The sequence below is a fragment of the Callorhinus ursinus genome, unplaced genomic scaffold (genome assembly GCF_003265705.2).
Source record: "Callorhinus ursinus isolate GAN/ISIS: 27379988/994484 unplaced genomic scaffold, GSC_fseal_2.0 scaffold3, whole genome shotgun sequence".
Taxonomy (NCBI): Eukaryota; Metazoa; Chordata; class Mammalia; order Carnivora; family Otariidae; genus Callorhinus; species Callorhinus ursinus.
In genome coordinates, this window is record NW_027397065.1 from 18,780,007 (window position 1) to 18,804,535 (window position 24,529).

The 24,529-nt window shown below is 32.7% G+C and overlaps 1 protein-coding gene across 18 annotated transcripts in view; it reads left to right on the top strand.

Moving 5' to 3' along the window:
* The window catches only part of PPIP5K2 (diphosphoinositol pentakisphosphate kinase 2), a 70,260-nt gene that overhangs the window by 12,747 nt on the left and 32,984 nt on the right, over positions 1 to 24,529 (top strand). For 13 of the 18 annotated variants that reach the window (XM_073888750.1, XM_073888757.1, XM_073888763.1 and 10 more), the window contains exons 5-19: positions 800 to 885; positions 2,334 to 2,488; positions 3,738 to 3,839; positions 4,977 to 5,138; positions 6,235 to 6,356; positions 7,797 to 7,898; positions 8,990 to 9,076; positions 9,816 to 9,895; positions 9,977 to 10,082; positions 10,782 to 10,867; positions 13,513 to 13,638; positions 13,782 to 13,903; positions 14,162 to 14,344; positions 20,236 to 20,377; positions 21,141 to 21,364. In XM_073888750.1, coding sequence (XP_073744851.1) covers positions 800 to 885; positions 2,334 to 2,488; positions 3,738 to 3,839; positions 4,977 to 5,138; positions 6,235 to 6,356; positions 7,797 to 7,898; positions 8,990 to 9,076; positions 9,816 to 9,895; positions 9,977 to 10,082; positions 10,782 to 10,867; positions 13,513 to 13,638; positions 13,782 to 13,903; positions 14,162 to 14,344; positions 20,236 to 20,377; positions 21,141 to 21,364 — 1,885 coding nt within the window. The remainder of the gene's footprint in view (positions 1 to 799; positions 886 to 2,333; positions 2,489 to 3,737; positions 3,840 to 4,976; positions 5,139 to 6,234; positions 6,357 to 7,796; positions 7,899 to 8,989; positions 9,077 to 9,815; positions 9,896 to 9,976; positions 10,083 to 10,781; positions 10,868 to 13,512; positions 13,639 to 13,781; positions 13,904 to 14,161; positions 14,345 to 20,235; positions 20,378 to 21,140; positions 21,365 to 24,529) is intronic. The other 5 variants (XM_073888756.1, XM_073888777.1, XM_073888814.1 and 2 more) reach the window with 2 other exon arrangements.

The window sequence follows — 24,529 nt, forward strand, 5'->3', positions numbered from 1 at the left end:
GCATGGATTTCTAAGGGAAACTATAGAATACAAATATATTTATTTATTTTGTTTGAGTGACGTTTCACTCTGATGGCTACCCTTACAATTTCACCAACATTCAATTTTCTTTTATGATAGCATTACAATATGAGATTATATGTGTGAAAATGCTTTATAAAATTTAAGGCCCAATAGTTTTTTGGTTTTGGTTTTTTTCTGTTCTTCCAGATAGTAAACATTATCAATATCTAACATTTTAAAACATTTTCATAGATTTACATATTAATACATGCTTCTATGTTATATATACATATATATAAATGCAGATTTACTTTAAGAAATTTGGAAAATAAAAGCATAAAGAAAAGTATTTAACCCTGCTACTGTCTATCATAGTTTTTCATGTAGAAAGCAATGCATACATCCACTCACATTTTACTAAATTAGGGTCACTTTTCTCTTAAAATACTATGAACATTTTCCTATGTCATTAAATATTCTTTGAGTATAAAGTTTTTAAGAGGTAATATTGTCATTGCCATATAGCAACTTTGTATTTAACCATTTCTTTTTATATATTTATATTCTCAATTTTAAATATTAATATTTTAATATGCCACATGAAGTATTGTGTGCATACATTTTTCTTCTAATATGGCTGAATATTTCCTTAGAAATTTTCAATATTTTTAATGATTTATTTGTTTATTTAAAAAATAAGACTTGATATCCATGCCTTTTTTAGTTATACAATAGTAATAATGTACTCTTCAAATACAGCAATAAAATAAAAAAAAATGTTTTCCTTTTTCTTCAGAAGAGAAGTATATAGTATTCTTCAAGCTGAAGGTATTTTACTTCCTCGTTATGCAATTTTGAACCGTGACCCAAATAATCCCAAAGGTAAGAATATGAGATTTTTTTTTTTTTAGATTTTATTTATTTATTTGACAGAGACACAGCGAGAGAGGGAACACAAGCACGGGGAGTGGGAGAGGGAGAAGCAGGCTTCCCGCTGAGCAAGGAGCCTGATGCGGGGCTCGATCCCAGGACCCTGGGATCATGACCTGAGCCGAAAGCAGACACTTAACGACAGAGCCCCCCAGGCGCCCCAGAATATGAGATTTTGAGCAAGCTACCTTTTGTCACTCACATACTTTTGAGCCCCTTCCTTTCTATAATTAAGTAGAAGGAATTCAAAGAACTCATATTATTCTATTTACTTTTTTTTAATGAACCACGTAAGCATTATGTTCAGTTGAAGTGTGGCACTATAAGCTAAAAGGCCCACTAATAATTTAAGAGTTCTATATCTTACTTTTCTTTGTTCTACATTTGACATATATCTGGGAATTGTAAAGAATTTTTAAATTACATGCTTAAATTTGTATTGATTAGGGGTAAACAAGTGATTTATCTATGACTGTTGAATTCGGGATTAGAAACTTCATGCTAGGATACCATAATTTCTGATGACTAGGAATTTAGAAATATTACTACTTATTAATATCCTAAAGCACCCTTTACTTCATTGTTCTGGTTATCTAAAATGTAGCATGTAAGTTATATGTAACAGTCTAAAAGGCCAAGAGAAATGTTTATCTGCTTTAAGATTTAATATTCTGACAAGGGTATTTTGGGGAATTTTGATGATTTTATTGTACCTTAAAGCAACTTTTGTTAAAAACCAGATATAGCATTTATTATCTGTAACAGGGAACTTCTCTCATTTGTCTAGAGGTAAAAAGTTAACTTCCTGATTGGATTTCTTGCTTACTTTATATAGGTTACTTTAATAACTTAAATAATGTCATTTTTTTTGGTATCTGTGATACAACTGATTCCATACAATTTTCAGAAGATGAAAACAATCTAGAATAATTTCTCAGTCTTTCTTGTTGGCATCATTTCATATCTAATGTTGAATTCTATGGGATGATAAGGTAAAATGTCAGGTTCATAAGATTTTGAAGAACAACTGTAGTTTTTAATGTCATAGATCATAAATCTTGGTATATGTTGTTTGCATAAATATTTTTTTAAAGAGAGAGATGGGGGGAGGGGCAGGGGGAGAGAATCTTGAAGCAGACTTCCCTCCTGAGTGTGGAGCTCGAGGCTGAGCTCCATCTCCAGACCTATGAGATCACAACCTGAGCTGAAATCAAGAGTCGGATACTTAACCAACTGAAACACCCAGCCTCTTCTGCATAAATTTTTAATTAAAATCAAATCATACATTATCCAAGTTTACTTTTCTTTGTAAACTCTATTCTAGTAAAAACTTTAACAATAATATTATATATAGATAATATACAATATGTAATTTTTCCTGCTGTTATTTTGATTTTTAGAATGCAATCTGATTGAAGGGGAAGATCATGTAGAAGTAAATGGTGAAGTTTTTCAAAAGCCTTTTGTAGAAAAGCCAGTCAGTGCAGAGGATCACAATGTTTACATTTACTATCCAACATCTGCTGGTGGTGGAAGTCAAAGACTTTTTCGAAAGGTAAACCTTTGTTATCCTAGGGGATGCTGTTATTCATACTTCGTACAAATTCTACTAAAAGTAATCAAGTACTTAATGGAACTAAGATTAAATAAGAATGTATCATTCATGGATAAATTCAAACTGATATCTTTCTTTGTTAGAAAAGCAAGGCATTATTTTAGTTATTTAATGTTGTTTATGCAAAATTTCTACATACAAAATATGAAGAAACTTACTTGATTTTCTATCTTCCATTTATGTATCTGGCATATGAGAAATTCAGGTAAAGATCAGTAGTCTTTAAGAAAAATGGCCCCCAAGATAGATAATTCATAGATACAAGTAATATCAATATCATTTACATTCATGAAAGTATGCTCAAAACTGTACCCATAATAAAATAAATGCAAATGAAGTCTAAAAGGTAATGACACCGAATTACTTTTTGGATTGGCAAAAGATCAAAAAGATTGAGATAGTTGGAAAACAAGCACAAGCCCAAATGTTGTTGGCAGAAATGTAAATTAATATAGCCTTTTATCTCTTAGCAACATAATTTAACAATATATTAAGATTAAAAATGCATGTACACTTACAAGCAATCATGGAAATGCAAGTAAGAACACAGTGAGATACTATTTTATATCCATTAGAGTGGCAAACATTAAGTTTAACGATACTAATTATAGACCAGAATGTAGAGCATTGGGAACTCACATACATTGCTAGAAGACTCTAAATTGTTAAAACAGTTCATAAAATATTTTGGCATTATCTTTGTAAGTTGAATATGAGCACCTAGTAATTCTATCACCTAGTAATTCTACTTGTAGTTTGTACCTTAGAAATGCTCTTGCACATGGAACACTTAAAAGAATGTTGAAAGCAACACTGTTTTACTGGCTAACGCTTAGAAAACAACCTAAATATTCATTAATAGAATGAATGAATTATGGTGTACTTATACAGTGGAAAATTCTGTGGTGGAAGAAGTGAACAAAAGAGGGTTACATGCAAGAACATGGTTGAATCTTAGGAACATTATTCTTACTGTTCGTTGTATTCTTATGCAATTTAATTTACATGTAAGTTATATTACAGCAGAAAATAATACAGTGTCAACTCTATAGTAAGTATTGTTAAATATCTGTGCACCAATAAAAGTTTTTGGAAATATCTAAGATGGAAATAGATGGTAAAAAGGTCATATTATAAAAATGAGGTGAATAATTTAGTTTTTATATTTGTGGACATCTTTCGTTTTCAGATTGGCAGTAGGAGTAGTGTTTATTCCCCAGAAAGCAATGTACGAAAAACAGGCTCATATATATATGAAGAGTTTATGCCCACAGATGGTACTGATGTAAAGGTAGGACTGATTACAGTATATTTTAATTTTGTATTTAGTTTACCAACGATATCAGAAAAAGAGAGTACTCTCAGAATAGACTCTATTCTGGATCTCTTTCTTTTTATGACTAGGGATTCTTTATCTGTTTTGTATTATGAATGCCTTTGGCAGTCTGAAGCCTGTGGACCCTTGTTTTAGAATAATGTTCTTTGATGCTTAAAACAGGATTGCCAAGGAGACAAATTTTATTGAAATGTAGTTACAAAAATATTTAAAAACCAACTTTGTGATACAATAATATGTGTTCTTCTTTAAAAGGACATTAAATAATAAAATATAGTGGGTAAGGGTCCAATAGCCACTAGTTTCTAAGTGCTGATTAGTGTAAATGATGTTCTGATATTTGCAACAATTGTAGTATAATACAATCAAACAATATGTTTGATTTGGTGACAGATAAGGTCTTAATTGCTTTACCTTCATCCAGTCTCTAACGAGAGTGTCTTTTTTTCTAAGGTGTAAACCTGACCGTGAATCTCTCCTTTAAAATTCTCTTGTGGATTTTGTTGACCATAGGATAATAATCAGGTTCATAAGGATGGCATACAGAATATTGCCCAGTCTGTCCTATGAACCTTATTTCTTACAGAATAAAAGGCACCAAATAACTTACTCTTACCTGAATACATCATGCTCTTTAATTGCCTCTGGCCTCTGTGTTGATTACCTTTACTTAGGGTGCTGTTCCCTTTCTTGTCTGCCTTTCAGCGTATGCTGTCCCTCACCACCATCCCCAGTTTTTTAATCTTTCTTTTGGCCATTACTTCCTTCTGTAATGTACCTCTCCTTTGGTTAAGCTAAAAAAAATTGGAAAAGATCACATCCTATACAATCTTGTGTTCCCTCGTAATGCTCAGTATAATCATTCTCTGTAGAGAACAGAACGTCATGTTAGCAGTTTTGCCATGTAATTAATTATTTATAATCTTTTCCAGTGTATTGAAAATTTTGGCATGTGAAATAGAAAGAAGTGTGAAAAGAACAGTCTGGAGACTGAAGTATTTTTTATTGATTATTTTTTCTTCTGATTTGTTGTCTGCTTTTTTTCATTTAATACATTTTAAATAATATATAAATTTTTAACATTTATTAAAGGTTTATACAGTGGGTCCAGATTACGCGCATGCTGAAGCTCGAAAATCTCCAGCGCTTGATGGCAAGGTGGAACGAGACAGTGAGGGAAAAGAAGTTAGATACCCTGTTATTCTTAATGCACGGGAGAAATTAATTGCCTGGAAAGTCTGCCTTGCTTTTAAGGTAAGATGTTTTACAGGCCATATAGACCCCTGTAAAAGAAATTCTAATTTTCTTTCTTGAGTAAAAGAAAATTTTTTACTTCTAACATTTGACTAATTCCCTCAGTGAAATCATTAGGCTTCCAATAATGTGTGTTAAAGATTTAAACCAAAGTAGTACAGCTTGATCTATTAAAGGATAAACTTTACCTTTTATAAAGTCTTGTCTTGGGTATATAATATAAAACTAGTGTGTTACTGGTTATTAAATAATAAATACTTTATATCTTCATAATTTGAAGTCACTTTTGTGGAAGGAATGTTAGTCTATAAATACATTTTAATAGCTTTATATAAATTGTTTTAATTATGTAATAACAGGATTCCAAAAGACATGACTTAAAATCACATTATACTAATATGTGATGATTTGAATTTAAGGTGCAGAAAATAGAAAATTTTAGGAGCCTGAGTAGGAAATTCCTACCTTGCAACTGTTTTCTTCTCCCAAATAAACTAAATTTATTTCAGGTGCTCACGAGGATATAGTTGTCAGGGTGTAAAAGATTCAGAGGGAGGAGCATCTGGCTGGCTCAGTTGGTAGAGCCAGCGACTCTTGATTTCGGGGTTGTGAGTTTGAACCCCACATTGGGTGGATAGATTGCTTAAAAATAAAATCTCTTAAAAAAAAGATTCATAGGCATAATTGGACATTTCTTCTGGGACATATCTTCAAAACTTTTTCCTTTATGCTTTTTTGGATTAAAGTGATATAATTTCTACTATCACAAAATTTAACAAAACCTTTAAAAGTTTTTACTCTTCTTTTTAATTAAATGTTACTTGAAGAATGTCTTGTAATAAATAGTTTGTTATTTTTTGGCCTCTCTTATCTCTTAAGCATTTTTGTTCTATATTTCATGGGGGAACTCAAATGATCATATGGTATGTTTTACATGTTTTGAGTACTCAGGTTACAGATGAATAATTTCATTTATTACTTACTATGAAATAAACTAATAAGCAGTAGTGAATTTTTAGGCATTTATAAAATTTGATACGTTAAAGACTGAAAAACTGTGAATCCTACTTTAAAGTTTATAATTTATTTTAAATAGCAAACAGTTTGTGGTTTTGATTTGTTACGAGCCAATGGACAGTCCTATGTCTGTGATGTCAATGGCTTCAGTTTTGTGAAAAATTCCATGAAGTATTATGATGATTGTGCAAAAATACTTGGGTAAGAATTTTTTCTTTATATTTCTCCTCTTTACCTTTGTTACAGCTAATGCAGACTAGCTATTCAGAAACCAAATTATTGTAAACATCAAATGATCAGGGTCCTGGAAGCGCTCTAGAATAAAAATCAATGTTCATAAAATGACATCCCCAAAGAACTATGCCAAATCCTGAGTTATACTTTGGGTTATCAAAGTCAGAGTAATCTATGGCCAGTATAGATGATGGCTTAAAGATATTTTAACTTAAAGATTTAGAAGTGCTATACACTTATTATTCCAGCTAATTTATTAGGTTACTTTGTTCTGTAAGTTTTTGATACATGATTACAGTTGAAAAAGTTTCTCTTACTTTAAGGGGATATAAAAATGAACACTGATGAAATAAATAACCAGAGTAGAATAGAAATATTTGGAATTCAGGGTTTTTTTGAATGATACTGCTTTCTATAATTATATGTCACTTAAAGATAATCACATGAGATTATCAAGTGAACCCAAAAGAAATTACTGCATGTAGAAATGCCATTTTTATTTTCTTTGACCTATTTTCTTATACCTTGACTTAGAAGATTCACAAGACAAATAATTTTAAACCATTTCAAAATATATATGACAAAGCCATAGAAACACTTTAAAATGTATTGTCATAATCAGAGTCAGCTTTTATAGTATATTTTATAAAGATTGGTAAACTTCACTTAAGGTGAAATTTGGGAGAGCTTACTAAATTTTAGCATGAATAAATGCTAAGTTTAAACAAAACAAAAAATGTTTTATAATTACTTAACATGTTTCCATTGTTAACCCTATTAGTAAAATATAATGGAAATTTGTTTAAAAAGAGCCATGGTATTTAGAGTAACTTCAAAAGTGATCAACAAACAGGTAAGAAATGATCCCTGGGGCACCTGTGTGGCTCAGTCAGTTGAGTGTCTGACTCTTGGTTTTGGCTCAGGTCACAGTTTCAGGGTCCTGGGATCGAGCTCCATGTAGGGCTCCATGCTCAGTGGGGAGTCCGTTGGAGATTCTGTCCTTCTCTCTCTGCCCCTACCCCCTTCTTGCACACACTCTCTCTAAATAAATAAATAAATAAAATCTAAAGACCTGTGGCCCTAAAGAAGAGACAATCTTGGTTTTCAGAATGTATCTGTGAGTAGATTTAATGCAATTATAGTGATTTATTTGACTCCATTGTGATTTATACTTTAAATAATAAATAATTCCAAATTTATGGCATCTCTTCAGTGTGTTCTAATGTACCAGTTTAGAACTGCTTATATAATTTTTTTTAATCAGGATTGATTCTTTGAGTTACTTTTTATGTGCTATAATCACAGAATCACTAGTTTGACCTTTTATGATTCTATATTGTTAGTCATTGAGTACTGAGTTTTGTCTTAAAATGAACTCATTTCTAGTTTTTTCTTTTTGTATCCAAGCAATATTGTAATGCGGGAACTTGCTCCACAATTTCATATCCCCTGGTCAATACCCTTAGAAGCTGAAGATATCCCAATTGTACCAACTACATCTGGAACTATGTAAGTTTGAATATTTTCCTTTAGAAATTCCTTGGGTTTTGTACATCGGTCTCTGCTATTACAATAGAGATTAAATTTCTGAATGATTATTGGACACTTTACTGTGTATGTTTTCATATGATTCACTTGGCAAATGGAGAAATAGATTATATGCTTTTGCGGGGTCCACCTAGACTAAAAATCTTTTATATTGTTAAAAAAAAATTCTGGAAAAACAATCCTGGAAAATGCTTAGTTATAGAACTATTGAATTAAGTCATAAAAATAAAGGAGGTGCCAACAGGTATGTCACTTAAAGGTTCATAATCAGTGGTCATACAACTTCTGTATTGAGTGTGTAAAGAAAAAATATACAGGTGTGTCTTGAGGTAAATTAATTAGACCAATATTGGCAAAGTGTCTAATAACATTCTACTAGTGAAAATTACGGCTTGAAACTCATCTGCTACTCCAGTGAGTTGACCAAATGCTTCATATTCACAGCTTAGACGTTTACATTAGCCTGTTAAAAATTCTGAGAAGTCCTGGTTGGGGTGGGAGGACAATAGAAATTAATTATGTTTTTAAACCAGTATTCTAAACTATTTAACATAAAATTTTTTAAGGTAAATCTGCAGGGTTGTATTCTGTGGCTTACAGTTTGGCATACACTAAAGTATACCCTAGCCTTCTTTCTAAGACATTATTATCTTCTAGTAATTTGAGTTTGAAATACTTGTTTTGTTCTTACAAGGTCAAAATAAATACAGCAGCTATAAAGTAAAGCTTCATTTTGCTTTGATTTAAGGAAATCTCAGTCTGTAATGATCTATGCTACAGGGCAAGTATTTAATGAAGTTCCAGGATTGCCATTGTTTACTTTTATCCCAGTGAAAGCTGATATATAGCTTAATATTACTTCCCCTCCAGCTTCTTAAAATCTTAAGATTGAATTTGATAAAATCAACTGGTTGTTACAAGTACTGTTCTTCATGGGAAAGATCTCGAAATGGTAGAAGATGACTCTAAACAAATAATGAGATGTTGTATTAGTCTGAATTATATAACAGAAATCTTTGTTAGAAAATTGAGAACATTTTTTTTTATTTTAGGATGGAACTTAGATGTGTCATAGCTGTGATACGTCATGGGGATCGAACACCAAAACAAAAAATGAAAATGGAAGTGAGGCATCAAAAGTATGTTTTAGGAGGAATAATTATTTAATCAGGAGATAATTTAAGATTTCTGATAGGGGATTAGCTGATTTGATTAATACATCATATAGTAAAACTGTTTTCCCATTTCTTGGCCATTAATTTAAACCACTGGATGCAAACAAAATCCATGTAAAATAATTGTATGTATCAGCATTTGGAAATTATTATGGTAATATCCATCAATTATCGTCCATCTGATCTGGCTTCATTTACTGTTGTAAAGGCGTAAACATCCTTAGATGTTGTGTTTAATCTTGGTTTGTTATTCTCTTCATTGCTTTCTATGAGTCTTTAACCTCTCAACCTTCTAGAAGAAATTAGTAGAATGGAAGTTTATCTTTTTTCTCTTCAGTATTTGATTTGGAAACAATAAAATTTAAAACCTGAGCCAATCAATATGTGTTGAAACATTTTTTAATATGTATATGTATGCAGTGACTTCAGAGAATATGATATTTAGTATTACAATCATATACTCAGTTTCCATCATGAGAAAAACTTTTAAAAATGATCTAGTGATTGTTAGTTTGATGTGCTCAGGAGAATAGTAAGTTTTATCACTCAGTGGAGCAGCAACCTTCTATAGTGAAAGAGGACACACAGTATTTGAAATCCATAGACCTGAGTCCCATATCTTCATTTATAAGTGATTTATGTAAGTGTATAGTGTTAATACTAATTATTTCAAAGGACTAATTGTGCTGTCTTTTTTTATAAGATTTTTTGATCTTTTTGAAAAGTGTGATGGATACAAATCTGGGAAATTAAAACTCAAAAAACCAAAACAGTTACAGGCAAGTGCATTTTATTTCTTGTTGGTTTTAAATTGCTAATGACAAAGTTACATAAAAATTCACTTCTTTATTATTTTATAGGAAGTGCTGGACATTGCCCGACAACTTCTTATGGAGCTGGGGCAAAATAATGATTCTGAAATTGAAGAAAACAAGTCAAAACTTGAACAACTTAAGACTGTATTGGAAATGTGAGAATCTTTCTGAAACTCCTAACTTTGATTTTTGCAGGGTTCTTTTTTTAAAAGAGTTTGTTAAATTTCCTTCCCAGTTTGATCTTTTTGCACTTTATTGCTGAAGCTGAAGAGAAATTAGTGGAAGTCTAGTGAGATTTTTATTGGTACAGTGAGAAAATAGATGGTTGTTTTGAAGATTATTGTTTTAGTTTTACTTTTCATTTTGGGATGAGAAGAATTTGGATATTTTATGAAATACTATTTAGGATGAAAGCCAAATTGCTAACAGGACCACTGATTAAATGCTGTTTAGTTAAAAAACAATTTTGAGCTATGTTTTAATCAAGTGAAATTGATAACACTGGTATTCCACTTATAAGCTTTATATATTTAACACCTTAGAATCTTATTTCCTTTAATTTTTTAGAAACCCATACATTTATTTTTTTATATTTCTATACTTTGTCATCTCTTCAAAATTGTCTAAGTTTTATAGAGGAATTTTTTGTATCTTCATTTTTGATGTGATTAGAATGAGTACCGATGGTACAGAGATTTTCTGCTAGGGTATGTTAGAGAATTCATCAATTAATTAAAAATAGAAGGGCACATTAATATGTAGATTTAGGTTTTCTAGATGGATTTTAGTTTTTCTTTAGGAGGTTGCATTGAATACTTACTAAAAATTGTTCTGCTTGTCATTTTGTTTTTCAGGTATGGCCATTTTTCTGGAATAAATCGTAAAGTCCAATTAACTTACCTCCCTCATGGTTGTCCTAAAACATCTAGTGAAGAAGAAGGTATATCACTTCACTATTAATACCTCTTGTGTTTTAATTTATGTGTAGGGACTTAACTACTGATCTTACTACCTTTGGACCCTCTTCTGTGTAATAATTTAGGGACTGACATGCTGAATAAAGGAAAAATAAAGTAGAGTTTTGTTAACTTTCTCTTCAATCCTTTAAATAAAGGATAGATTTTATTCTTGATCCTTTGAGTAAAGGATAAATTTTATTGTTTTGGAAACTGCTTAGGACTTCCCTTTTACTCTGGGATTGTTTCAGAAAGTTTATTTATAACTACATGTTACTTAATGGACCCCTTTCTTCCTCTTTTGGTGAAAGAGGGCAGAGTATACAGGAAGAAAGCTCAAAAAGTACAAAAAGACTGAAAAAATACATAATAAACATGTTTCTAATACAGCTTTTCCTCCACTGAAAAAATCAGAATAAGCATTTAAAGAAGGTCAGGTCCGTCTCCTAAAAGTAGTCAGCATAAAACTCCATAAATTCATTTACATTTTATTTTTATTTATTTATTTATTTATTTGAGAGAGAGAGAGAGAGAGAGAGAGAATGAGAGACAGAAAGCATGAGAGGGGGGAGGGTCAGAGGGAGAAGCAGACTCCCTGCTGAGCAGGGAGCCCGATGCGGGCCTGGATCCCGGGACTCCAGGATCATGACCTGAGCCGAAGGCAGTCGCTTAACCATCTGAGCCACCCAGGTGCCCAATTCATTTACCTTTTAAAAGAAAAATGGGCAGGGGTTGGAGAAGCCATTTCATAGAGAAATGTAGATACCCAATAAAATAATGATAATAATAGTAGTAACTACTTTTGCCTATCACACTAGCAAAGTATTTTCTTGTTTTATTCTTTTGTCAGATCGATGGTAAGGAATGTTGATGAGAATGCAGTGTGAGCAGATTTCAGTCTATTGGGAGGAGTATAAATTGACATAACTTTGAAAAGTCATTTAACAATTATATTAGAAACTTCAGAAAATGTTCATATGCTTCAATCTTAATTCTACTTAGAAGAATCTATCCCAAGGAAGTGGTCATATATTCAGGGAAAGATTGATCTCTGGGGATATTCACAATGTCATTATTTATAGTGGCATAAATTGAAGTAATGATTATCTTAAATGCAAGCACAAGTTTGATTATGTTGATCTTTATAAATATATTTTAAAATTTGACATGTTGCTATTTTGTCATACTTGTGATTAATAGCAATACAGATTAATTTCTTATATTTTAATGTTCGTGATGAAAAACATTCAATAAATAATTGAATTGATTGAAAAAGCCTGTTAATTAATTGTCCTTCCATAAATTAATATTGGCCTGCATAATAAAGCACATACAACTACTGTCTAGTCCCAGGAAAAAGGTTGATTTCTATCACTTTTAATGAATCATCATTAAGTTTTTTAGCACTTCTATTGCTTATTTTTATTTTTTTTAATTTATTTTAATTTTATTTTTTTAAAGATTTTATTCATTTATTTGAGAGAGAGGGGAGACATAGCTAGAGAGAGAGTGCAAAAGCAGGGGGAGGGGCAGAGGGAGAGGGAGAAATAGGCTCCCTGCTCAGCAGGCAGCACAAAAAGGGGGCTAGATCCCAGGACCCTGCGATCATGACCTGAGCTGAAGGCAGATGCCAAACAGATTGAGCCACCCAGGCACCCCCTATTGCTTATTTTTAAATTACCTTTGTTTCTGTAGCCCAGTACAGATCTTAGGACATGATAAAGGGCAGATAAATTAAGTATAGAAACTCATTTGCTTGTGGAACTTCCCCTAATATCTGAGAAAATCTTTGGTCGGGAACATAAAGAGATTGCACAATTCCAAATTTAAAAAGCTGCTCTTGGCTACATTTTATTATATATATCATTCATAAATTTAAATTATAATAAATTTTAGGCTTTTTCATCTCACGTCTTCCTAAAAATTATGCAAATCATTGATTCCTCATCATAATGTATACATCTTCACTTCAGCTAACATTACCTTTTATGTGAGACTTTTGATATAAAGACAAGATCTTGATCCTTTGGTCAAGGAGCTCTTAATCTAACATTGCTAGCACAACTAAATTAAAATATTGGGCAAATACTATTGGTGTCATGTCACCATGAGAGCAGGGAAGGTAGAAACAATACTTCTTTCAGAAAACTGAGAAAGAGCCTTCTTCGTAACGTATGGAAGAGATTTTGAAATTTTAGTCACATTTTAACAGAAGGAGCAAAGGGTGTTCCTGACAGAAGCAAAAGCCTACAAAGATAGGTATGTTCAAAGGAACAGAATAATTTACATAAAAGCTATATTCCGCTGCAGAAGATAGAACAAAGAAAAAATTAATCTTGAAATATGTCTCTTTAAAAGAAACAAACTTGGGGCACCTGGGTGGCTCAGTCGTTGAGCGTCTGCCTTTAGCTCAGGTCATGATCCCAGGGTCCTGGGATCGAGCCCCACATCGGGCACCCTGCTCCGCGGGAAGCCTGCTTCTCCCTCTCCTGCTCCGCCTGCTTGTGTTCCCTCTCTCACTATGTCCCTCTCTCTCTGTCAAATAAATAAATAAAATCTTTAAAAAAAAAAATAAATAATAAAAAAACCAAACTTGACATTTGCCTCTCTCCATTCACATGTGTCTTAGATAGCCGAAGAGAAGAACCATCCTTACTTTTGGTTCTAAAATGGGGAGGAGAACTAACTCCTGCAGGCAGGGTCCAGGCTGAAGAACTTGGAAGAGCTTTCAGGTGTATGTATCCTGGAGGTCAAGGTAAATCTTGGCGCTTCTTTAATTTGGTTAAATCTGTGCATTATGTTTTCAAATCTTCATTTATTTTGCAATGTTACTAAATAGTTTATAGAAATATAGTGAGACAAAAATATAGCTTAAGTGATTTGAGTATTTGTTTTCAGGAGATTATGCAGGATTTCCTGGCTGTGGTTTACTGAGATTACATAGTACCTACCGACATGACCTCAAAATATATGCCTCTGATGAGGGACGAGTCCAGATGACTGCAGCTGCTTTTGCAAAGGTATAAGTAAACGTTTCTTAGAATTGCTAGGAATGTCATCGAAGACTTTTTGCTAAGGCGATATTTAAAAATCCCAAATTTGAAATTTCAAACTTGAGCCCTGAAATGGTGATGGGCTGTATTATTAACCAAGTTTATTGCAAATAGTTAGCTTATACCTTGCAGAATTCGGCATGTAACAAAGTAAGTATTAAAATGCTTTCTATTAATTTGCATACTAATTTTAAAATCTGTATTGGCTTTATCCAATATGTTTAGGGGCTCTTAGCTCTAGAAGGAGAGCTTACACCCATTCTTGTTCAGATGGTAAAAAGTGCAAATATGAATGGTCTTTTGGATAGTGACAGTGACTCCTTGAGCAGTTGTCAGCAACGTGTGAAAGCAAGACTTCATGAAATACTTCAGAAGGATAGAGATTTTACTGCTGAAGACTATGAAAAGGTGGGTCTTAGCAAACTCTTTTACATTGTGAAATATCATGCACATACAGAAATGTATGTAAAACATAAACTTAGAGCCTATTGTATTATAAAGCAAATACTCCTATAGCCACCATCAAGATACAGAAATAGACCACTGGGACACCTCTGGCCCCTGTGTGCCCCTTCTCAATGGCAACTCCTTCCCAATCTCCTAGAATTAATTACTATCCTGACTTAATATTGCTCTTTTTATAGTCTTCTCATATCAAGAAACTTATTTGGCTAAGTATGCATCCCTAACTGCTGCGGTCTCAGTTTTGGCTTTTTTCTAAACTTTCATACGATAGAGTCGGTTTTCTTTTATGTTTGGCTTCTTTTGCTCAATATCATGTTTGTGATGTTCATCCGTATTTTTGAGAATTTCCATAGTTAATCAGTAATCACTTCTATGTAGTATTTCGTTTTAGGGATTGGCAAACTTTTTCTGTAAAAGGCCAGATAGTAAATTTTAGGCTTTGTGGGTCACATTTGGGCTCTTGTTGCACATTCTTTTTGTTTTTTAACCCACCTTTTAAAAAAGTAAAAACCATTCTTTGCTCATGGGCTATGCCACAGGCCACATTTGGCCTGTAGGCCATCGTTTGATGACCCACGTTGTATTTTATGAATATGCTATAATTTATATATATACTTGTATCATCGTCACGGTTTTGTGCCCTTACGATTAGCAGTGCTATGACTGTCCTTGTATATCTCCTCGTGCATGTGAGCATACATCCTCTTGGTATATTCTATGGTTGGAATTGTTGTGACCCACAGTATGCTTATGTTTCAATATGAGTAGGTAATGTCAAACTGTTTTTCCAAATTCATTGAACCAATTTACACTTCTACCAGAAATCCAGGAGAATCATTAATTATTCTGCGTAGTCTCTATTCTTGGTATTCTTGGTATTCTCAGACTATTCAGTTTTGGCTGTTCTGAAGGTGGATGTGTAATAGTAGCTCATTGTGGTTTTAATATTTTCTGACCGTTTAGATATCCTTTCATGAGGCCTTCTCTTCAAGTCTCTTGTTCTTTTTTCTACTGCTTGTCTGTATTTTTCTTAGTGAGTGGTAGAAGTTCTTAAATTATTTTGGATACGAGCTCTTTTTTATATGTGGTCTAAATTCTGCCCCCTACTCTGAGCCTTCATGATGTCTTTCAATAAGCAGAGGTTCTTATTTTTCATGAATTCCAAGTTTAATTTTTTCCTTTATGGTCAGTGCATTTTTTTTTGATGTAGTCTAGTATCTTTTTTTTTAATTATTGAGACATAATTGACACACATTGTTTTATTAGTATCAAGTAGACAACACAGTGATTAGACAGACAAGACTATATCCTGTGCCATGCTCACCACAAGTGTAGCCGCCACCTGTCACCATACAACGCTATTAAAATACCATGGACTATATTCCCTGTGCTGTACCGTTTATCCCCATGACTTGCTCATTCAATAACTGGCTGCCTGTATCTACCATTCCGCTCTAATTAGAGGTCATAAAATATTCTTATGTATGATCTTCAGCACCATATACTGAAAGACTGTCCTTTTTCCTCTACTTTGTGGCACCATCTTTATAATATATATATACATGTGGTCTATTTCTATACTATATTCTTTTTTTTTTATTTTAAAAGATTTTATTTATTTATTTGAGAGAGCGAGAATGAGAGAGAGAGAGAGCACATGAGAGGGGGGAGGGTCAAAGGGAGAAGCAGACTCCCTGCTGAGCAGGGAGCCCCATGTGGGACTCGATCCCGGGACTCCAGGATCATGACCTGAGCCGAAAGCAGTCGCTTAACCAACTGAGCCACCCAGGCGCCCTATACTATATTCTTTTCTAGATCCTGTGCCACTGAATACAAGATCACCCAAGTCCTACATGCTTCCTTCAAGTTTTTCTTGGCTTTTCTTGCATTTCCATATAAATTTTAAAATAAGCTGTCAAAAATCCTGTTGCAATATTGATTTACATGGATCGAATCTGTAGTTTCTGAAAATCTATATCTTTTAATATATTTTTAATTTTGTTGTAAGTGGTACCTCTAAAAATGTTATTTTCTGTTGCTATGTAGAAATAGCTTTTTAATATTGACTTTATATGCATCAACCTTATTGAGCTCATTTATTAGTTTAATAATTTATCTGTAGATTTTTCTTTATCCTTTGAATGCATCCAGGTTTTTCTCCTTCCTTTTGGATCTTGTTTATTTTATTATTTTTTTCTTGTCGTCAGTAACTAGCAGCTTGAAAACAGTGTTAAATAGAAGTGGCATATCTTTTCTTGTGCATGTTCTCAAAGAAAGCTTTCAACATTTATCCACTAAATGTTTTCTGTACTTTTTTTAATAGCTATCCTTTTTCAAAATAAGGAAATTCCATTTTGTTCCTGTTTTGCTAAATGAAAAATCAGTGAATTTTATCATTATTTCCTTTTTATCTCTTGTATCGTATGATTTTTTGGGGGGATATAAAGCTATCTTGGTTCCTAGAATAAACTCAACTTTTATATGTATGTATATATATTTTGTTATTTTTGTTGTTAATGTATCTCACTGGTTTGGGTTTACTATTTTTTGGTTAGGAGTTTTACATCTGTGTTCCTGAGTCAGATTGACCTTCACATTTTTATTCTTATGTCTTGCTCTGCTTTCAATATCAGAATTATGCTAGTCATAAAATTAGGGAGTCCTATTTTGGGGAAGGAGTTTGTGTACATATCTTTAAATGTTTTATAAAATTTACTAGTAAATCCTATGGGGATTTTCTTTGTGGGAAATCATGTCATCATTGTAATCATGGATTCCAGAGTAATTAGTAATTTTCAGTTATTACGTTTTGTGTCAGTATTAAATTACATTCTTGTAGAAGTTTATCATATCCTCTTTAAATTCTTTGTAATGTCTGCAGGATCTGTAGAGATGTCCCTTTTTGTTTCATAACATTGTACTGTCTTTTTTTCTCTTGATCATTTTAACTGGCTAATGCATTTTATTAGTCCTTTCAAAGAAATATCTTTAATTTGTTGGTCCTCTTTATTATGCACTTGTTTTCCATTTGATTAATATTTGTTTAATTTTGTATTTCTTCTACTTCTGTAAACTCGTGTCACTAGCTGTGTGCTTATTAACTCATGAATATTCAATCTTTTCTAAAATACAGACTTTAGTCTATAAATTTCCCTTTACGACTGCATGCATAAATTTTGAGGTTTGTGCAGTTTGGGATATTTTCTGATTTCCTTTGTGATTTCTTCTTTGATCATAGATTAGTCAGAGGGTTTTTTTTAGAATTTCAAAACCTGTGGCATTTTGAGTTAAACTTTATTTCTAACTTTATACCATCTTAGTAAAAAAAAAAATTCTTCCTGAATTTTTTTGTTTCTTCACTGTTTTGTGTGAAAATTTCCCACTCTAATTGTGGATTTTCTTTGTAGTTCTCTTAATCTTTGCTTTACGTATTTGATGCCATGTTATTAGATAGATCAAATTTAGAAATGATATATTTCCATCAGTACTTTTTGCCTGAAAGTTTGAGGTTAATATAGCAACAACAGTTTTTCCCCCTCTTACTTGGTTTTGCATTGTACATCTTTTTTACCTTTTTAGTTTCAGACTTTTTGAAATTACATTTTTAAGTGTATCTATTACAATCTGCATATAACTGGGTTTTTTTAAATGTATTATGAAAATCTTTAGGGCAGTTTTATTTACAATATAAATTATTGACAAATTTATATATGAATCCACTATATTTTCAAGGGCTTTATATTTATACTGCCTTTTTAATATTTCTCTCTTCTGTTGTTGAAATTAGTACTTTTTACTTACTTATTTTCTGTTAGCTTAAAAATTATATTTGATTTTATTGTTTGTTTTGTCATTACCCCAGAGATAATAGTAGGCTTCTATAACTTCTTAAAGTCGAATGTTTATATACATAGTGCTCTTACTCTTCCTGGACAATGCAAGTACTCTAGAAAATACTATTCAAATGTTAACTTGCATAAGAATCATTGGGAGTCTTGTTAAGAATGCAGATTCTGACTTATCATATCTGGGGTGGGGACTAGGATTCTGCTTTCAGTAAGCTTCCAGTTCATGCCAATGCCTGCTAGTCCTGGAACCATACATTTAGCAGCAAGCCTTAAGATCCTTGTAACATTTGCATAGCCTGCAACTTTTATGCTCTTAATATTGTTTATTTTAATTTTGTATCTTTTAAACTGTACAATGTCATTTTTATTATTCCTTTAGGCAGGGAGTTTTTATTTAGATTTATCCATTAATTTGCCCTTCTTTGTTTTTTTGTTTTGTTATATTTTGTTTTAGTAAGCTCCATGCCCAGCTTGGAGCCCACTGAGGGGCTTGAACTCAAGACCCTGGGATCAAGAATCGAGCTGAAATCAAGTCGGGCATTTAACTGAGCCACCCACACGCCCCCTCATTTGCCCTTTAAATTACTTTTTATTCTTTCTGAAGTCCATAGTTTCCATTTAAGAGCATTTTCCTTCTGTCTGAACAACTATATTAATTCTGTTAGTTTACTGATGGTGAATTCTTTTCTGTCTGAAGATGTTTTTATTTCAACTTTACTTTTTTTTTGTTTTTAAAGGAAGGGAGGGTGGGGGGAGGGGCAGAAGAAGAGGGAGAATCTTAAGCAGGCTCCACCCCCAGCATGAGAGCCTGACGTGGGGCTCAGTCTCACAACCCTGAGATCATGACCTGAGCTGAAATCAAGAGTCGGACGTTTAACCGACTGAGCCACCCAGGCGCCCCTCAACTTGACTCTATAGGATATTTTCACTGGGTATAGAGTTCTAGGATAGCATTTATTTTCTTTCATTGCATTGAAGATATTGTTACACTCTCTTCTAGCTTCCAGTGTTTCCCTTGAGAAGTCAGTTGTTGATCTTATTGTTATACCTTTGAAGATAGTCTTTCTTATTTATTTATTTATTTATTTATTTATTTATTTATAACTCCTTCTGGCCACTTTTAACATTTTTACTTTTGATTTTCAGCAGTTTTTCTGTTGTATGTTTAGATGGAGATTGCTTTTTTAAACTGATCCTGCTAGTAGATTAGGATTCTTGGATCTGTGGTTTCAGTTTTAGGAAGTTGTTTTTATGGTTTTGATTTTTGTCTTTAATGTAGCATTTGTTACCTTCTTCTGGGTCTCTAAATACATGTTTGTTAAAAATTTCTCTTATCCTTTTTAAAAATTTTTTTCATCCTTTCATCTCTATGCTTTATTATGGATAAAATTTTCTCACCAGTCTTCCAATTTACTAAATTTACCTTTGGCTGTACTTAATGTGCTTTTAATTCAGCCAGTGTATTTTTCAATTCCAAAATTTCTTTTTGCTATTTTAATATTTAATTTGTCATTTTTCAGTCATTTGCATTTTTTATTTTTAGTGTTTTATCTTTTTGAACACAGGAAGTTTCCTCATTTTTCAGGTGTTGTTTTATTTTTATGTTCTTTCTTTTTAATTCAAATATAGTTAATAGTGTTTTATTAGTTTCATGTGTACAATATAGAAATTCAGCAATTAGGGTTATTGCATGTAAATATATGTTGAATGGTTAGAACCATACTGAGTCAGCAGTTTGTCACTATAAGTTAGAGTACTTCTGCTAAATTTTCTCTGTGAGTAATTAATGATAACTAATCTTTACTATTTTTTAAACATGAAATTCTGAGATTTTTACTTCCTTCTTGATCTTATTACTATATTTTGGGCATCATCTTAATGTATGATATGGAATTATTCTCCAGCTATTGGAAAACTTTTTATATTGTTCTCTTGGACAATTAGATAAATAACTAGATGTAATATTTACACTTTCCTCATTTGTAGCTTACTCCATCTGGAAGCATTTCTCTTATCAAATCAATGCATTTAATTAAAAATCCTGTGAAGACCTGTGACAAAGTTTATTCCTTGATACAGAGTTTGACTTCTCAAATCAGACATCGAATGGAAGATCCCAAATCATCAGGTAAATATTATGTGTTCCTTGGAATGTGAAACAAATGACAATTATTATCCAAATACTGTAAACATTTTAAAATAAGATGTATCAATCTTAAGAAATTAAGCCTCATACTATTCTAGTTATGAGTTAACATACATCCAGCAGAAGAATAATAGCTAGGTTATGGTTTCTTTTCTCTATGATAGCATGAAAAAGATAATAAAATATTATTATTTGAATAATTCTGTAGCATTGCCGTATAGTTAAGCAGCAAATAGGCAGCATAATAAGAAACAAGCAATAAGAAGATGATCGGGGTTCTAACTCTGAGATTAGCCTTGTTATAACTTGGGCAACTTTGAAATCTAGGATTCTTACTGGTAAAAATAAATCCTTTAAAATGTTTAATTTCTAAGGTTCCTTTCTGCTAAAGACTGTCCATTCTGTTAGTTCTGTGAATCTAGTAAGAAAAGACTAGTACTTAAAATTCAGAATTGAAAATAGCCTAAAAGAGTTTTGTTATAATTGTTCTTTTTATTTTGATTATTGAAGCGTGTAACATACGGCAAGGTCTTTTATAAACCCAAGTCCTAAACCAATTATTTATATCTTTTATTTAGGTCTACACAATATATGGTTGCTAATGGTATATGACTATGATAACATTCCCTACCTTCTTAACAGTTTTACCTCTGACATTTAAAAAAAGTTTCTAATTATCAACTTTTTGTATATACCCTTAATCTGATTCTCAGTTTAATATGCTAAATATGTTATGTTGTTTTAGATATTCAGCTTTACCATAGTGAAACATTAGAGCTTATGCTACGTAGATGGTCCAAGTTGGAGAAAGACTTTAAAACAAAGAATGGAAGATATGACATTAGTAAAATCCCTGACATATATGACTGTATAAAATATGATGTCCAGCATAATGGTTCCTTGAAATTAGAAAATACAATGGAATTATATAGGCTTTCAAAGGCATTAGCAGATATTGTTATCCCTCAGGTAAGTAAATCTCAGAATCAGTTTTCTTATAGTGTTTTGTAGATTCTTTTAAAATGTCTATCACTGGATAAAAGACAGTTGATTTTCATCTCCCTATAAAATCCATAACTTTTAAAAGGAAAGTAATTATGAATTTATATTTTAAGCTTTTTATTATATTAAATCATTACTTGATTTTCTAATCGTTTGATTGTAGTGACTTTAAAACTTAAGGATTGATACTCCTAAAGAACAATAATATACTAACAAGACAACTGAAAACAGGATAGAATGAATCACTGAAATATTTATTGGCTACTTATTAGTTACCTACCAATTCTGTGGTATGGAAGTATGTGGCGAGTGGGAGAAAAAGGTAGCTGTAGCCCAATGTAAAGTTTGCAAGTATTTTGAAAAAAAATTTTTTCTGAGAGAGAGCAGGGAGGGAGGGGCAGAGGGAGAGAGAGAGAATCTTAAGCAGGCTTCACACCCAGTGCAGAACTTGACGTGGGGCTTGATCTCACGACTCTGAGATCGTGACCTGAGCCCAAATCAAGAGTCAGACACTTAGTTGTTACCCAGGCACCCCTTAAAAAATTATTTAGAGGTTGAAGTGTAAGTTGTTGTTGGAAGGGTGCAAGTCATGGGTCTTTTCATTTATAGGAGAATAAAAATAAAGGTGTAACCAGAATTCAAATAATTGAAATTAATTAGGCAGAGAATCAGATTGATAATAAAGAGGCAAATGACAAGACAAGTGAGATATGTTAGCAGAAAATGGTTCCAGATTCCCTGAGCTGAAATCCAGATTCGGACACTTACCTGACTGAGCCACCCCGGTGCCCCTCAGTTTCTCCAAAATTTGGGGTCTGTTTTCAACTGAGTGACTAAAGATTATTTGGATATTATAAGGAGGAGATTGGAGTAGATCAGACATTCCACCTATGAACCAAAGTTAAATAGCAGTGAAAAAATGGAATACATGAAAAATATGAAGATGCTGAACAAAAAGAGCCTTACTTAATACATATAAAAATGGTTTAAATAGTATCAGTGTCCCTTAATTTTCACACAAAGTTCAGGAAAAACTACGAACTTCAAAAAACTGGGAATTCAGACAGTACACAACTTACCTACAATTATTTGTGTACATGTTAAAGATTAGCTTATTCTTTCAGCCTGAGAGAACACTGCTTACTTGTTTGGTCAGATGTATAATATAGACAATCTTAGGTATATTGTATGATTCAGTGATTTGTGAAATGAATTCTTAAAAAAAGATAAAAATACCTCACATATCAAGAATATATCTTTGGGCCTCTTAGGAAACACTGACTTAGCAAACAAGGAATTATTATCTGACAACTTCTTTTTACTAAACGGAAGAGAGCTTTTATTCTGCAAAAGAGAAATTTAGGGGCACCTAGGTAGCTCAGTCAGTTTTGTGTCCGACTCTGGATTTCAGCTCAGGTCATAATCTCAGGGTCCTGGGATCAAGTTGTGCGTTGGACTCCTTGAGCAGTCAGTGGGGAGTCTACTTGTCTCCCTCTCCCTTTGCCCCTCCCCATAGGCACATGTGCATGCTCTCTCTCTCTCTCTCTCTGAAATAAATAAAAAAAAATATTTAAAAAAGAAAAAAGAGGTACAACAAATAATACATTATATGTAAAAAAAAAAAAAGAAGATAGCAGGAAGGGAAAAATGAAGGGGGGGGAGTCGGGGCGGGGAGACAAACCATGAGAGACTATGGACTCTGAGAAACAAACTGAGGGTTCTAGAGGGGAGGGAGGTGGGGGGATGCATGAGCCTGGTGATGGGTATTAAAGAGGGCACGTTCTGAATGGAGCACTGGGTGTTATATGCAAACAATGAATCATGGAACACTACATCAAAAACTAGTCATGTATGGTGATTAACAGAACATAATAAAAAAAAATTAAAAAAGAAATTTAATTTTACAGAATAAAAAGTTTTGTAACAGGTAAGATATTTTAAGATTATCATCAGAGTGAACACACTAAATTCTGCATAACTCAGTTTTAGCAGCAATGTTTAGACAGTCATTGAGCTAACGCTGGTTTGACTATAACTGAAGTTACTGAGTCAGACTCATCTTTGTTATGAAATTCAGGAAAGAAAATTTATTCAAATTTTTCTTATTAACTATTCCAAGAAGAATGATTGCTGGTTTGTTTGTTCTTAAGATTTTATTTATTCATTTGAGAGAGAGAGAGCACATGAGCGAGGGGGGAGAAGCAGAGGGAGAGGGAGAAACATACTCCCCACTGAGCAGGGAGCCCAACGTGGGGCTTGATCCCAGGACCCTGAGATCATGACCTGAGCCAAAGGCAGATGCTTAACTGAATGAGCCCCCCAGGCGCCCTGGAATGGTTGCTGTTAATTCTGCTAACCATATAATTAGTTTACATTGGAAGTATAAGTAAGATCCACATTTTTTTTTTCATTGTTTTGGATTGCTTTGACATTAGTCCAGGCTCAGTGCATATTAGTTATACTCATTCTTTCGATGATTATTTAAAACAGGTAAACTTAATATAAGACAGTCTTAAATATTTAGGGTGGCTATATGCATTCTTCACAGTAGGCTTTCAGTATACCTAAACTTAGCACCTCAGTGGCTAAATACACAAATGATTTGTTAGCATAATCACGTCTATTTTGTTACATGGCTTATTTAATCTCATGTCTCTTCTTTCTCAGTACTGTATACTAAATGTTCTAGAATTGGGAATGAAAGGTTGATTTCTAAGAGTTGGGCTTAAGATACTCAAGTGTTAATAGGGTTTTAGATGTTAATTTCTCCTATGTATCATGTATGTATTTCAGGTATATTGCTTAAATCACTGAAGAAACTTCTTACCGTCTCCTTGTAACTTAAATATTTATAATGGATTTTTCAAAGTACTGTAATTAGAAGAATCAGTAAAAATGAGAATGGGTTGGAAAGATTTAAAACATCATTTGTATCTTTTAAAGTAATTTGTCATGCTCAACTCTTCTCAGTCTTTATTACAATAATTGTCTTTGGATGCAGTTAGGTTAGATCTCAGCAGTCTGAGAATTTACTTGAAGACATCTCTAAAATTTCTTTCTTGGATAAATTATTTATCTTTGAAATCTTTGGACTCGTCAGACAACATTTTGCCCAAGCTTACAAGAATCAGT